The sequence below is a fragment of the Pithys albifrons genome, chromosome Z (genome assembly GCF_047495875.1).
Source record: "Pithys albifrons albifrons isolate INPA30051 chromosome Z, PitAlb_v1, whole genome shotgun sequence".
In the NCBI taxonomy this organism is placed as follows: Eukaryota; Metazoa; Chordata; class Aves; order Passeriformes; family Thamnophilidae; genus Pithys; species Pithys albifrons.
In genome coordinates this window covers 53,880,644-53,896,580 of record NC_092497.1, presented here as the reverse complement: position 1 = coordinate 53,896,580, position 15,937 = coordinate 53,880,644, and the positions used below count along the sequence as shown (strand labels likewise).

Below are 15,937 nucleotides of genomic sequence, written 5' to 3'. Positions count from 1 at the left end.
ACATCCCATGGAGCCAGCACAGCCTGGCTGGGGCTCTGCAGCCCCTGAGCTGGAGGGGCAAGAGGCACCTTGGGAAACAGGGCAGGGCAGGGTTTGTCCTGAGCTGAACATGCATCAGGGGGAGGAGGAGGCAGAAAAGACAGAGAGAGGGAAGGTGAAAAGAGAGGGGAGGGAAAGAGAAGGGAGGGAGAAAGATTAAAAGATAAAAAGGAAAAAATAACAATAAAGGAAAGCAGAAAAAGACAAGTTTAAAAATCAAATAAATATAAGTGTGCTGGTTTAAAGGTAAACCAGCAGGAGAAATGAACCCAACACAAAAGAGATTATAAGTCAGAGTTACAATTTAATAAAAATATTACAATAAATGCAATGATAAAAAGAGAAATTTGTTTTAACCCACAAACCCCAGAAGTATAACACAGCTCCCTGGGGCACAAATACAATGAGGTTTCTTGGCCCCTGTGCTGAGCCCCACGTTGTTCCTCTGAGTCCAAAATAAAAGGGAAAAAACCTGTTGGTGCAGATGATGGTCACAGTCTGGTCAAGAGTGGTGGTCTCCTCCTGTTGAGTTTCTGCTCCTCTTCTGGATCTATTGAAATGGTCCCAGAAGTCCCCAGACCCCAAGACCCCAAGACACCCTCTGGTTCAAGTGGGAGCACCCAGTCCCTTCCCCGGGGCAAGGAGTGCCTCAAGGGGTGATCTGACTCTGTGAGTCAGGGGGTATTTTGGAATCATTGATGGCCCATGAGCAGAGCTGAGCCCTCAGGTGGGTGGGAAGGTGCCAAGGACTCCCTGGAGGGGAGTTATCCCAGTTCTTATCTCACAGGCTTCTTTCCCAGCCAGCTCCCAGCCTGAGGGGTGAGGTGTGCCCAGGGCAGCTGCTGCCAATGGGCCATTGTTAACAGTTCATGAGAGATGGCATAGAGGGTTTAGAATACACACCTTTGGTTACACCAACACAGTGATAAACTGGCCCCAGCTCGCTGAACTAGGACAGAGTGAAGACAGGACGCTGCTGCTGCTGCTGCTGCTCTGCTGGGTTAGGCCCCAACAGCACCACTTGCTACGGGAAAGTAAATGTTTATTCTTAGTTTTCTCTCTGCTTGGTCTGTCCCTTGGGAGGTTGAGCTCTCTTGGGTGGTGTCTTTTGGGGCACTTTGTGGGTCTGGAGTGGTTTGTGATTTGTATTGATGGGGACTGGGGAGTTACTGTGTCTTTTACCTTTGTATATATGTGTTATATTGTAGTTTTACCTTCTAATTTTCCCTCTTCTGTACAAATATATAACCCAGTTTTCTGTTTCAAGTTTTAGCATATTTTCCCTCCCTTGCCCTTGGGGTTGGTGGGGCTCTGACATTTTGCCAGGTCAGCCTTTGACACCCACACACGTGTGCAGAAGTACCACTTACATAACAAGAGGGCCAGGCTGGGCAGTCCTGGCCACACCTGCCCAGGCAGATGCCACTGGCAGACTGAAGAAAGGGCAAGATGGCTCATGCTCTGGTGCTGGTTTGCTTCACATGAAGGACAACGTTGCCTTGTGGCAGGGACTCCTGCCAAGCCAGTCAATGCCCAGAGATTGCAGTCTCTGCCTTGGGGAGTCTGAGCGTTCTGGGTCAGTAAGACAACCTTGTGAGTAACCCCTGGGTGAGTGAGGGTGTTACATGCAGGGCTTGTTTTCTCTCCTCTCTCTCTCATTCCTGGTTACTTGGCCAATACTGGTAATAAAGATACTGTTTTGCTGAACTCTTGACAGCGTTTAGTCTCACTTCCGGCATCCTTCCTAACTCTCCCTGTTACAGGGATACACAGCTAAAAGGACCCTCAGAAGATTTCTAGGTGAGTGCAGGGCCACCCCTGTGGCCTACAGGGAGGGCACAGTGTCACCCCACAAGGACAGGACTGGCAAGTGCGAGGCTGCTCCAGGTATCTGGAAGAGGCCTCATGCTCTGCTCGGCCCCATCAATGGCCAGTGCTGACCCCCCTGGCTGCCCCCAGCCCTGGGCAGCTCTCCTGGCACAGGCTGTGCCCTCCCCTGTGTCCCTGCTGGTGTCCCTGGCCATGTCCCTTAGCTCTCTCACTGCCAGCTGAGTGTGGGGCACTCGGGCTGGGGGTCCCTCCTGCACTCCCCCGGCAGTCGGCGTTGGGTGGGGGATGTGAGGGCTGGGCCTGCTCAGGACAGCCCTGTCCTCATGTCCAGCAGCTCTTTCCTGCTCCAGCAAGTGCTTCAGATCCCACTCAGTGCTCACCCAGCTGCTGCCTCTGCTCCTGCTGCTGGCCCTGCCTTTGGGGCTGGCCTTGGCTGTGCTGCCAGGTCAGGGAGGAGCAGCTGCCCCAGCCTGGCCCCTCTGCACAGAGCGGGGTCCCTGCTCCCTGTGGAGGGGAATCCTCGGGCCTTCTCCCCTTTCCTCTCCAGGAATGAGCTGTGGAGAGATTCCAGTTACCCCTGTGGCTCCACTGCTGCTGCCAGCCTGTCCCTGGGACTTGGTTGGGTACTGTGGGCTCTGGTACTGCCTCTGGGGGCTGAGGGGAGATGGGAGCAGGGCCAGATTGGTGCTTTGAGCTCGGGGCACCCCTGGTCATGCTCAAGGATGAGAAGATGGTGCGTGAGGGGCTGTGGGGGGTGTGGGGTGGCACAGGGGAGGGCTGGGGGGGTTCCTGGGTCAGGTACAGCCCCGCAGCCCCCGGGGTCGGTGCTCGCAGGGCCGGGGGTGCAGCCCCAGGGCTGTGCAGGGAAGCAGCCCCAGGCACGGGTCACCCCAAGGGGCCGGGGCAGCTCCCACTGCCTGCTCTGCTCTCCCTCCCAGCACCTCCTCTTCCTCCTCAGGGGCACTGCCAGTGACTGGCACAGGCTGAGGAGATGGGGCGAGTGGCTGCAGTGGGGGCACAGAGCAGCTTCAGCTCCTCCAGACTCCTGGGGACAGAGCAGGGTCTGAGGGGAGAGGGCAGGGCCTGGGGGGACAGGGCAGGGTCTGAAGGGACAGGGCAGGGTCTGAAGGCACAGGGCAGGGCCTGGGAGGGACAGGGCAGGGCATGATGGGGACAGGGTAGGCCTGGGGAAACGAAGTTGCTGGGACTGTCCCTCGTGGGCAGTGCTTGTGTCCTCATTTGATGGAGGGGACGGGGGGGACAACCTGTCCTGTGCCAGCTCTGTCTCTGCTGCTCCTTGCAGGGTCCCCATCCTTGGCAATGCACAGGGTGTGCACCTGGCTGATGAGAAACTCAGGAGTGGGATCTGCTCAAATGAGCAGCAGTATCTCTGCTGAGCTCACCTGGCACAGAGGTGATGGAGGAAGGACCTTCTCTGTGGTGGGCACTCACAGCTCTTCTCACAGCACGGGGATGTCCTTCTGCAGCTGCTCGTCTGCCTGGCATTTATTCTCAGGGTCACTCAGTGCCTGCTCTGGGATCACCTGAGTGTCAGGTTTCCAGGAGAGGAACCTGCAGGAAGGGCAGATGAAGTGGAAGCTGAGGTGTGGCTGCCTGGACTGGGACTCTGGGTTTCCTTCTTCCTAGAACCATCCCAGAACTTACCCTGTTTCTCTAACAGTACATATTTGTACACTAACCCTATATAAATACATAACCCTGTGTACGTGCACTCAAGTAGGTGCTGCCATGTGCAAAGTCCTTGTGGGACACACACAGTGACAATGCTGCTGCTGCACCCCAGCGAGGGCTTCAGATGAGGATGGCAGAGAAGTGCTGCTGGGGGGTCTCACCTCAGTTTGGTTTGCTTTGCTCTTCCCAAAGTTGGAAAACTGATGGTTGGAGTTTTCAGCCAGAAATCTGTCCCTTCTTCTGCTCAGTCAAATGGGATTTTGGGGCCTTTTTCCCTTTCGGGGGCAAATAAAATCAATGCATTTGTGATGGGTTGGCCCTGCCTGGATGCCAGGTGCCACCAAAGCTGCTCCATCACTCCCCATCGTTAACCAGGACAGGAATTAGTTATCAGTGGCCACAGTTGAACACTTGGCTGTTCTCCAGCAACTTTGTGATTTTGTTCTCAGTGTTTCCTTGCCAAGAGAAAGGGGTACAGAAACCAGCTGCAGAAACAGTTGTTTGCCTTAACCTTCGTGTTTAAGAGCTCCCAGCCGAGGCAGATGTGCTGGGCTGGCCCTGTCTGGTGCCAGATGCCACCAAAGCCACTCCCTCAGTGCCCTCCTCACTCAGGCAAGGCACAGAACACAGAAGGAAAGGCTCTTGGGTCGGGATAAGGGCAGGGAGAGTCACTCACTGATTGCTGTCATGGGCACGACAGACACCACTTGGGGAAATTAACTGAACTTATGACTAATCGAATCAGAGTAGAAGAATGAGAAATAAAAGAAATCCTGAAACACCACCAAGCTTCACTTTATCCCTGATTCCCTCCCTCCTCCCCTGCAGCAGCACTGGGAGATGGGAATGGGAATTATGATCAGTTCATCCCATGTTTGTGCTGCTGTTACACCCTCAGGGACAGGAGTCCTTCCCCTGCTCCTGCGTGGGGTTCCCTTTCCATATGAAACAACCCTCCAAGCACTTTTCCAGTGGGAGTCCATCCATGGTGTCAGTCCCTCAGGAACAGGCTGCTCCAGTGTGGATCCCCCACAGGGTTACAAGTCCTGCCACCAAACCTTCTCTGCCGTGGGCTCATCCCTTGGCTGCAGGGGGGTCTCTGCTCCATCCTGGACTCATCCACAGCTCACAGGCCCTTCAACTCAAGTTCGCATGGACTTCAGCCTGCCCAGGACAGCAGCAATTCCCTGGCCCTTGCCAGCCTGGGCACATGGCCATGGTCCAACATTGCCAGGCACAGCACAGTGAGGTGCTCAGAACTGAGCAGCTCAGCAGCAGCAACAACAACAATCAGCCACCAAGGAGCACCAGACTCTGACACAGAGCCAGGAGACCCAGACAACACCAGCAGCTGCAAATTCCATCAGCACATCCCAATCCCAACTGTCAGTATCTCCAATACCCATGAGTAGGACAACAGAGTGGAAAAGGGGCACTGACTTCCTCCTCATCTGCCTGGGGGTCCTGCGGCATCATCTTCCTCACAGCCTCCTTCTCCATCTGGAGAAGCTTTGAGAAGGAGAAATCCTGGTTTGGGGGAAAAAAAGGTGTGAACACACTGGCTTGGGGGTTCCTCCTGTCCAAGTCCATCTCTACAAGTCACCAAGCATCTTGTGTCTGTAAAATCATACAAAACACCAAGATTCAGCCCAGAAAAATGTAAACCACCAAGATTCAGGCAAAGAAACCCACAGAAATATTAAGCTGAACCCCCTCCCCCAAAACTGCAAAAGGTCAAGATTGAGCCAAAACATATTCCAGAATGTGATGATTCAGCCAATAAAAGCCCTGCCAGGAGTTGCAACTCCCAGAGACCATTCTGGTCTCTGCACTCTGGGGTTCTCCCCTGTCCAGGCTGCTGGGGGTCCTGCTTTGGGATGTCAAGGGTTTGTGGTCCCAGGGGTCCCTCGTCCCCTCACTCTGCTTCAGGGTGCCAGGTTCCCCAACATTCCCCCTCCAGGTTCTCCACTCTGTTCTTCGGGGGTCTCGGGGTTCTCTTTATCCAGGCTCCTCCTTCTCCAGGCTCCCCGTTTCGGGCTCCCGGGGGTCCTGGGGCTCTTCCCGCTCTGTGCCCCCCCCCCTCCAGGCTGCCGGGGGTCCCCCAGATGTGGGATCACCCCTCTCCACTCCCCACTCTCGGTAGGTCCCGGGATCCACACCCTCCCCAGCCCTCCCGGGGGTCCCCTACCCGCTGCGTCCCCCCCGCCGCTCCCGGGCTGGCGATGGAGCCGGCGGTGCCCGACCCGGGAACACCGACCCCCCCCCGGGGGGGACCCGCATCCCCCGCCCCCCGCAGCCCCACCGGGACCCCCGAAAACACCTCCTGGGGACACCCAACATTCCCCAGGGGCACATCCCTGGCCAAGGCCCGGCTGTGTCCGAGGGAACAAAACGCCCCCAAGTCTGGCTGGCCCCCGAGGCTGCCCCGGGGCACAAGGACAGGGAGCGGCTCGGGCCCCTCACACGGGGGCGGCTCTTTGTGCAGCCGCTCGGCCATTTCGAGCCACCAGCGCGGCCCCGACCGGGCCGGGAGGCCCTTCCTCTCCCAGCTCCCCCTCTCCGGCCTCTCGGGGTCCCCCCTCTCCGGGACCCCCGGGCCAGGCTCGCACGGCTCTCCCATCCCTGCGCTTCCCCCTCGCTCCGAGGGTCGGCCCTTGCAGGGATCAAGCCATGGGGACACGGAGGGACCCCTGGGGGGTCCCGCTCCCGCTGGGCCCCCTCCACTCATCCCCCTCTCCCAGCCCCCTCCCACCGTGTCCCGCCCCCGCTGACCTGAGAGAGCGGACACGGAGAGGCAGGAGGGGCGGAGGATGGAAGGGATAAAGGCGGGGCAGGAACAGGAACAGCAAAGGATCGCCCTCCACGCCCCCGCAGGAGACCGGGAAGGGGAGCGCGTTCCGGATCTCTCGGTCGGTGATTTGCTTTGTTTGCTTGGTTGTTTTCTGTGAGGATTTGGGGGGAGAATGTTTGTGTTTTTCAGGACTCCAAAGCTCAGCTGAAAATGTTCCTTGGGGAGATTCCGAGGGGTCCCCGGGAGATGTTTTTGGGGGTCCCGGTAGAGCTGCGGGGGGCGGGGGATGCGGGTCCCCCCCGGGGCGGGTCGGTGTTCCTGGGTCGGGCACCGGCGGCTCCATCGCCAGCCCGGGAGCGGCGGGGGGGACACAGAGGGTTGGGGACCCCCAGGACAGCCGGGGGTGGATGGGACCCCCGGGGTGGGCAGAGCGGAGAGGGGCGATAGCGGAGCGGGGGGAACCCCGCAGCCCGGAGGGGAACACGTGGGGGGGACCCCGGGGAGGTGGAGAGAGAGGAGACTCCGGACAGCCTGGAAAAGGGGGGAGACTGGAGAGGGGAGACCCTCGAGGTTTCTGCGACCCCCATCAGCCTGGATAAAGGGGATTCTTAGAAGCCCAAAGTGGTGAGAGCATTGAGAGGGAACTTCTGGGGTTTTTTACGGCTGAATCCTGAGGATTCAGAGATGGTTTTGGACACAAGATGCCCAGTGACTTCTACAGATCGCCTTGGGCAGGGGTGTCCTAGTCCGGCAGATGGAACCAATTTATCACTGTGTGGGTGTGACCTAAGCTGTGTATTCTCCACCCTTTATTCATTTCCCAAGAACTGTTAACAGTGAACCATTTGCAGCAGCTGCCCTGGGCACACCCGACTGCTCAGGCTGGGAGCTGGGTGTGAAACAAGCCTGTGAGATAAGAGCTGTGATAACTCCCCTCCAGGGAGTCCTTGGCACCTTCCCACCCACCTGAGGGGTCATGTCTGCTCATGGGCCATCGGTGATTCCAAAGTACCCCCTAACTCCCAGAGTCAGATCACCCGTTGTGGAACTTCCCACCCTGGGGGAGGTACTGGGTGCTCCCACCTGAACCTGAGGGTGTATAATCTTGGGATTTGACAGACCTGAGGGAATCACCTGGAGGAGGACAACCAGAACCTTGACAGGAGGAGACCACCCCCTTTCAACCAGTCTGTGACCAACACTCTTCACCAGATTGCAATCATCATCTGCACCAACAGGTTTTTTTCCCTTCCTTTTGCTTTGGAGTTGGGGGAACCACGTGGGGTCAGCACAGGGACCAACAAACCCCATTGTGTTTGTGCCCCAGGGGCTGGGTTATACTTCTGGAGTTTGTGGGGTAAAACCAATTTCTCTTTGTGTCATTGCATTTATTGTAATATTTTTATTAAATTGTAGCTCTGACTTATAATCTCTTTTGTGTTGAGTTTGTTTCTCCTGCCAGTTTACATTTAAACCAACACCAGGGGGAACCCCCAAGCCAATGCACTCACACACTCTTTTTTCCCCCCAAACCAGGATTTCTCCTTCCCAAAGCCTTGGCCAGATGGAGGAGGAGGCTGTGAGGAAGATGCGCCAGGACACCCAGGCAGGTGAGGAGGAAGTCAATGCCCCTTTGCCCCTCCCTTGTGCTGCATCTTCCAGCCCAGCATGGGCCTGGCTGCAGGACAACCCCGCTGCCGACGCCGTCCTGCCGGGGCCGGGTTTGGGGAGATGTCCTTGGCCTTCCCTGTTGGCCAGAGGCAAATGCCCTGCCTGTCCTTGTTCCTTCCTGCCCCAGGCCCCGAGCTGAGCACGGAGAGCATGGAGGACAAATCCCCCTGGCAGAACCTCAAGGCAGAGGCTGTTTTGAACGGCTCCAGGGCACAGGAGGTCACTGGGGAGGAAGAGCCACGGAGATCCCACACAAGGAGGGACTCCAATCCCAGCACAGGGTGGTGTGAGGAGGAGAGATCGAGCCTGTTCCAGGAAGGTGGCCAGAACTTCAGCCAGAGGTCTGACATGGTTGTCCACCAGCAGCTTCATGCCAGGGAGAAGCCCTATACGTGCCTGAAATGTGGGAAAAGCTTCAGCAACAGTGCCTACCTCCGCATTCACACCCGGGTGCACACCGGGGAGAAGCCCTACGAGTGCTTGGACTGCGGGAAGAGCTTCAGCCAGAGGTCCAACCTGAGCCGCCACCAGAAGATCCACACTGGTGAACGGCCCTACAAGTGCCTGGAATGTGAGAAGAGCTTCAGCCAGAGCTCCAGCCTGATCTGCCACCAGAAGATCCACACGGGGGAACGTGCCTACAAGTGCTTGGAATGCGGGAAGAGCTTCATCCTCCGCACCCACCTGATCCGCCACCAGAAGACCCACAGGGGGCCCTACCCTGGGGAACGGTCCTACGAGTGCTTGGAATGCAGGCAGAGCTTCAGTAACAACTCCAACCTGATTCGCCACCTAAAGATGCACAGTGGGGAACGGCCCTTCAAGTGCCTGCAATGTGGGAAGAGCTACAGCAACAGCACCTGCCTGATCCGCCACTGGCTCACCCACACTGGGGAACGGCCTTACAAGTGCCTGGAATGTGGGAAGCGCTTCAGGGACCGCGCCTACTGGATCCGCCACACGAACAGCCACTCTGTGGCACAGCCCCACAAGCGTCCCAAGGGTGGGAGGAGCTGCTTCAGCAGCTCTGCTTTGACCACACACCAACAGGAACCCACCAGTGAGGGAAGCCCAACGAGTGCCCCACCTGCGGGAAGAGCTTTGTCCTCTGCTCCGACTCCATCACCCATCGGAGCACCCACATCGGATGATTCGCAGTGACCCACTTGGGGCACAGACCTGCTGACCTACATTCTGGGCTGTCACCTGAAAGGGGGAGTTTAGTTATTGCCTTTTGGTGCCTCCAGGAAATTCGAGACCCTCCTGGTGTCCCACACTCTGTCAGTGTCTCATAATGAGGCCCTTCACCAACAGATTGAGAAGGTTGGAGGGTGATTCCACTGCCTTTGTCAGGGGGTGCTCAGCCATCAGTGTGGAGACTCCTCAGCCAGGCCCTGCCAAAGTGTTTTCCACTGCTGGCAACTTAAAGGACCCACTCTAACAGCTCATGGAATAACAGTTTTTATACATAATTAATAATTATTTAATAAAATTGTGACATTAAAAAGTTTGTAGTCAATGACAGTGTCTGGGTGCAATAATATCTTTTAAAGCAGTCTACTGATATATATGAAGGAAGCACAAGGCCTAGTCCTAAAAGCAACAGGTCATGTGTGTGGAGTATAATTCTCACCCAAGGTGTCCCTGTGGGGGGAGAAGATGGGCTCAGCCCTTCAGCTGATCCCAGCAGTTCCAGTGGAGTCTTCCCCAACTTTGCCCCCATCCCCAACTCCTATACTATTTCTTTATGTTTGGGTGGAGCTTGAGTGGCTTTAGTCATAAATACCTTTTATCTCTGATTGGTGTAAAGTTCTCTCAGCACCCCTAATGCAGGGGGGATGATCATGGCTCAGCACCTGAGGAGGGGCTTGTTGGCTCAGCAGCACAACATCTGGATTCTCTGTTGGCTGACAGGCACTGTACAGTCTCCTGATCTTTAGTAGTACAACAATGTTCCCCCTCTCTGCTGGGATTTGAATGGAGGGGGACCATGTAGTCTCCACTCCGTTCCATCCCTCTGATCAGTGATTATCATTGTATGGGGAGGGTGTTGATCACTTTCCAGCCAGGGAGGGGCAGCTGCATTTACCCTGGAATTCTCAGTCTCTTCTAAAGTTTAACTCTGGCCATCATCCCACAGGTGCTCACGCTGCTTTTGGGGTTGAACAAAGCTGAAAGCAGCCTGAGTCATCAATGCCAAAGTGAAACATCCTGAGAGGGAGGGGAAGATGTGGCAGAGCTGGAACAATCCCCAGAGAAAAGAACAAACAAGTGACACCACTGAGAACTTCTCCAAAGGTGCTGAGCTGGCACAGCCTGGACACAGCTCACTGACAGTCCAGTGCTTTCTATTATGAAAGCCCAGTCCCAAATTTTAAAGGGGATCTTGTAACACATCCCTTCTTGGGGGGTGTGTGGAGGTTCTCCCCCTTAAGGTCTCTCCATGAGGCTGAGCCAAAGAGATTTGCGCACAGTCATTGGTTTGGGTGAGTGACTGTCACGGGGGAGTGGAAGGCTTAGACAAAGCTCATTAGAGAAACTCCTCTCTTAGATCTGTGAGGTGCAGGAAGGGCTCCCTGGCTTTCTAAACTCCTTCCCAGAGAGGAGCCTGGGGGTGGCTGGATCCAATCTTAGCCTTGGATTTTGTCAATGGTTTAAATGGAAAGAATTAGAGTGGAGTGATTGAACCACTTTGTCCTGCAGGACTAAATGATGGCAAATTTATATAAAATGAGTTAGTTATTAGGACAAATGAGCAGACAAGTGAACAGATCAAAGATTTAATTATAATTATTTACTACACAGTGTAAAAGCTACAAACCTACTAGTAGAGCACATGAGAGCATAAAACAGTAGAGTGCACTGTATCAAAGGAATTCTATTAAAGCAATTGTATCAAAGCTGGCTAAAGGAAACAGTCATTAAGTAGAGATTGATGTCACTCACCACACAGTGACTGTGGGCAAATCTCTCTCTTCCACTCAGCTCCCAGGGAGTGACCACAAAGAGGCGTCTCTGCTTCACAGGAGAAAGTCTGTGGAACAATCTGCCCTATGGAAGTTGGACTGAGCTTTTACAGTTATAAAGTGATGGACTGCCAATCACAGGTTTACAGAGGAACCAGCAGCTTAATGTGTCAATTGCTGCTTCAGAAAGCAGGATGTGTGTTTGTAGCTGGTGAACTAGGCTGGTTTCAGCACACTTCAACAGCAATACCAGCACCTTGATGCCAGAATGAACTCACCACAGAGAGCTTGCATGAGAGCTTGCACTGTTTGTATTTCTCTGGACAGACTCCAGGCCTTCTCAGAGTAGACCATCCTGCCACAGCAATGTCCAAGGGTTCTTTTGTTTCCATGAGGCCCCCCCATGTCACAATGGTCACATGGTTCCATGAGGCTGCACTGGGTACCTGGGTTTCTTTGGTTCCATGAGGCACTCGAGAGTGGCCCCTTGAGTTTGTGCAATGTCTCAATGGCCCTTTGATTCCATGAGGTTCAGAAATGCCTCAGGGTTCCTTTCGTTTCCTGAGACCCTGCAGTGTCACAATGGCCCCTTGACTCCATGGGGTTCCACAGTGTCACAATTGCCCCTTGACTCCATGGGGTTCCACAGTGTCACAATTACCCCTTGATTCCATGGGGTTCCACCGTGTCACAATGGCCCCTTGATTCCATGGGGTTCCACGGTGTCCCCAGGTTCCTTTGGCTGCCTAAGGCTGATACTGGGTTTGGAGACAGAACAGAACTAGTAGTGGTTGCAATGAGGTCTCCCCTCAGTGTCCTCTGTGCAGCTGAACACACCAAGTGCCCTCAGCTGCTCCTCACACACTTCCCCTCCAGGCCCTTCCCCATCTTCATTGCCCTCCTTTGAACACTCTATAATGGGTCAATATCTTCCTTAAGTTGTGGTGCCCCAAACTGCCCCAGGACACTGTTGGCCCTCCTGGCTGCCAGGGCACTGCTGACTTGTGGCCAACTGGCCACTGAGCAGAACCTCCAGGGCCCTTCCCAGACACTGCTTTCCAGCCTCTCATTCCCAGTCTGTCCCTACATCCAGGTTTGCCCCATCCCGGGGGCAGAATCCGGCACTTGCCCTAGTTGAACTCTCTATGGTTGGTGATTCCCAGCCCTCTGGTCTGTCTAGGTCTCTCTCCAGGGCCTCCCTGCCCTTGAGGGACTCAACAGCTTCTCCCAGTTCTGGCTCATCTGCAGACTTGCTCAGTGTCCCTTCCAGTGCTCTGTCCAAGTCATTGATGAGGATGTTGAAGAGCACAAGTTCCCTGTGAAACCCCACTAGTGACAGGTGGCCAGTCTGATGTCACTCCAGTCACTGTCACCCTCTGTGCCTGACTCGTGAGCCAATTGCTCCCCACCACAGGATGTGTTTATCCAACTGGACAGTTTGTTCAGAAGGGGATCCTGGGAGAGACAGGATCAAATGCTTTACTGAAATCCAGACAGATCACAGCATCAACTGACTTCCCTTGATCAACCAGGTGAGTCACCTTTTCATAGAGGGAAATCAGGTTGGATAAGCAGGACTTTCCTCTCCTGAAGCTGTGCTGGCTGTGATCAATGACTGTGCTGTCTTTTGGGTGTTTTTGACACCTCCCAGAATAATCTTCTCCTTAACTTTACCAGGCACTGAAGTGAGACTCACAGGCCTGGAGTTTCCAGGGTCCTCCTTCTTGCCCTTCTTGAAAACTGGGACAACATTCACCAGCTCCCAGTCAGCTGGGACCTCTCTGGATTGCCAAGACCACTCAAAAATCACCCAAAGACAATTTGCAATGACATCAGCAGCTCTTTGGGGATTCTGGAGTGAATCCCATCCCAGAGATATGTAGGGATCCAGCTGGAGCAGCAGATCCCACACAAGTTAAGGGTTGACTGGGAGCTGATCATTCTCACAGTCATGGCCCTCCAGCTCAGGGCACAAGACCCCCTTGGTCCATCATCTGTGTTGAAGGCAGAGGTGAAGAAAGTGTTAAACACCTCTGAATTGCCTCTGTCCCTCTTTGGAAGGTGACCATCCTTATCCTGGAATAGGCCAGTGATATTTCTATACTGCCTATTGCCATCAATGTATTTGAAACAACCCTTTTTATTGTCCCCCACACTTCTGGCAGCTTCAACTCCAATTCACTTTTGGCCACACAAATTTTCTCCCTACAGTAATGAGCAGCATCTCTGAATTCTCCCCATGTCACTTCCCCTTCCTTCCACTGGGCACACACTTTCCCTTTTTGCCTTATTTCCAAGAGAAGGTTCCCATTCAGCCAAGCCACCTTCTGCTTCCCCTGCAGCACTGCTGACATCTGGGGATGAATTTCTGGCCTAGAGCCGTGGCATGTGGCTATTAAATCCATGAACTTCTCTCTTCCTACAGGTACTCTTTATGAGGAAGATAATTGGCCTGAAAGATGAATTTTATAACCATTGCATCTCCCAGGGAAACCTCTTTGAACCCCTTGGTTCACAGGGCTCTGTTGCATAATGGAGCTCCGTCCAACCTGCTCGGCCTGACTGTGATGGAGCTGCTTGAATTCCTTACACTGGTGAGTTCAGCGGCAGCTTCAGCTCTGACACATCTGGGGCAGGTCAGGGCAAAAGGCAAAATGCAGCTCCCTGAGATTCCAACATCCTGCCTTAGTGGGAGTGTCACAAATAGCACTGGGACACTGCTGAGCTTATTGTCCGTTTCCATGGAGCGCTTCGGAATTATTCCTGGATTTCAGCTTTTTCATTAAGGATCAATCTGGTTGCTTCACAATTATTCTTTACAACAGTAGTTTGGCTCTGGCCAAGGAATCAATTCCTTTCCTAACTAAACTCAAAAGCTTTCTGAACTTCTGCCTGAGACCATTGGAGACTGAAACCCTGGTTTGTTCTTCTGCAGGAAGATGGTAAGTACCTTATCGAACATCTGATTGAGAACTTGTATCGTGCACTTGGATCTGTCAACTCTGTTCAGACATTCAAGGGATTGAAGGCAAACTATGAGAAAGAAAAGCACTGACAAAAGCAGAGACTGCCCAGGGAGGCTGCAGTTTCTGTGCTCTGAGCCTGTCAGGGACTGCCATTCTGCAGGGCTGCTCCTTGGCTTTCTCTTTCTCAGAGTGCAGCAGGAGCAGACAGCTGGCACTGGGGCTGGGGTTCATTCTGCAGGAAAACTTCTGGCATCAGAGGAAAGCCCCATCTGCCTTTCTGTGGGGGTGACAGTGAGTGCATCCCTTAAGGAAAACTCTTTGGAGTTCTACCTTAAAGAGAACAGAGCTACCTGGAGAGTGTGTGTGGCTTGTGACCAGTGAAAGGCTGTGGTGTATGTGAGGTGAATTGGTGAACCAATTACATAGTAGCTTGTTGGATGTGAGAGAGCATAAAAGGTGTGGATGTTACTGCTTGAGAGTTAGATCTACTAGGAACGAGAGATGATGTAATAGGAACTTCTAGGAACTACTTCTACTATGAGCTATAAGGATCTGTCTGTTATCTATCTTGAATAAACTCTTTAAGTTGGAAGCCTTCTGATCTAAGCCTTCTGATGTCTGCTGTGCCTGAGCTCTTCTGACCACCGTCCACGCTGTGCCCCTGCTTGGGACTAAAAGGTGACCCCAATACCTTTCCTTGTGGATTAATTGTTCCATTCAGAAAACTCTCTGCTCCTAAAGAGCAGAATCTTGCTCTGTCCCCCCAGGTCAGGATCCACTGGGCCTCAGCCTTACCTGGGCTCTTGGGGAGTTTTACCGCGAGGGCAGAACTGGGGATGGAGCTGGATTGCCTTCTCCAATGAGCTAAATTCCCTCTGCAGCTCTCCAAGCTATTTCTGATCCTGGCTGAGTCTGAAACAGCAGCAAAGCTGGAATCCCTTCTCCCGTGTCTCCTGCAGTGTCCCATCCATATTTCACAGATATGTAAGAGCAGCTCAGGGAGTCACCAAGGAACAAAAGGAACCCTGAGAAGCTGCACAACCTCGTGCACCCAAGGAGCCTTTGGGACACTCCAGAATTTCATGGCATCAAGGGGCCATTTTGACAATTCTTAACCTCCTGGAATCACTATGGGGCCTCATGGAAACAAGGAACCCTGGGACCTTGTGAAACTCCCTGGAATCAAGGGGCAATTCAGATTTTCGTGGCCTCATAGAACAAAAAGAACAATGAGGGATTTTGCAACCTCATGGAATCAGTGGGTCATTGTGACATTGAGAAGCTCATAGAACCAAAGGGACCCTCTGCCGTGGCAGAACCACCTGGAACCAAAGGGCCATTGTGACACTGCAGTGCCTCAGGAAACCAAAGGAAAGCTCTGAAACAGGAAATTCATGGATCAAGTGGCCATCCTGCCATGTGAAGCCTCACTGAACCACAGGAATTCTGGGACACTGCAGAACTGCAGGGAAGCAACGAGCCATTGGGATATTCGGGAACCTCATGGAAGCAAATGGGCCCAGGGACACCATGGAACCTCTGAAAATCCAGGGGTCATTGGGACACTGCAGGTGCCCAGGGAACCAAAGGAAACCTGAGAGAGAGTGGAAACAGAGAGAACCAAGGCCCACTGAGATGTTGCTCCTCACGGGATCAGGGGCCATTTTGACACTGCAGAGCCTTGTGGAACCACAGCAATCCAGGGACACTGTGGAACCTCATGGAATAGCAGTTGCTACAGGCCCTGGCAGAAGCACAGAGAAAGAAGTACTTCACTTTTAAAGTCTGAGCTCTAAGTCAGACTGTCAAATGCAACAACAGATGAAAACACAGGAGACAGATGCTCAGGCAGAGCAATTACTTGCTTCAAATGTTGCCTCTGCATCAAAGTCAGTGTAAGATGGACAGTGGGTTTCTACACAGTAAGAAAATTACATGAAGAATTTTATTTTATTGCATAATTAGCCAGCCACAGCATGAAC

General features: G+C 53.7%; 1 protein-coding gene across 2 annotated transcripts; it reads left to right on the top strand.

Moving 5' to 3' along the window:
- The first annotated feature begins 6,394 nt into the window (after nt 1-6,394).
- Nucleotides 6,395-9,532, top strand: LOC139684416 (zinc finger protein 660-like). Of its 2 annotated transcripts, XM_071580352.1 has the most exons (4): nt 6,395-6,470; nt 7,472-7,590; nt 7,889-7,962; nt 8,151-9,532. In XM_071580352.1, exons 3-4 carry the CDS (start codon nt 7,917-7,919, stop codon nt 9,182-9,184), a joined length of 1,080 nt encoding a protein of 359 aa, XP_071436453.1. In that variant the 5' UTR covers nt 6,395-6,470; nt 7,472-7,590; nt 7,889-7,916; the 3' UTR covers nt 9,185-9,532. The 2 variants fall into 2 exon arrangements, with proteins under 2 accessions (XP_071436453.1, XP_071436452.1); XM_071580351.1 differs by having other exon boundaries at nt 7,889-9,532.
- The last annotated feature ends 6,405 nt before the right edge of the window (nt 9,533-15,937 follow it).

Bases quoted from the DNA above. Each gene is read 5' to 3' on its own strand.
- LOC139684416 (XM_071580351.1), top strand. From the start codon at position 8,021: ATGGGCCTGGCTGCAGGACAACCCCGCTGCCGACGCCGTCCTGCCGGG.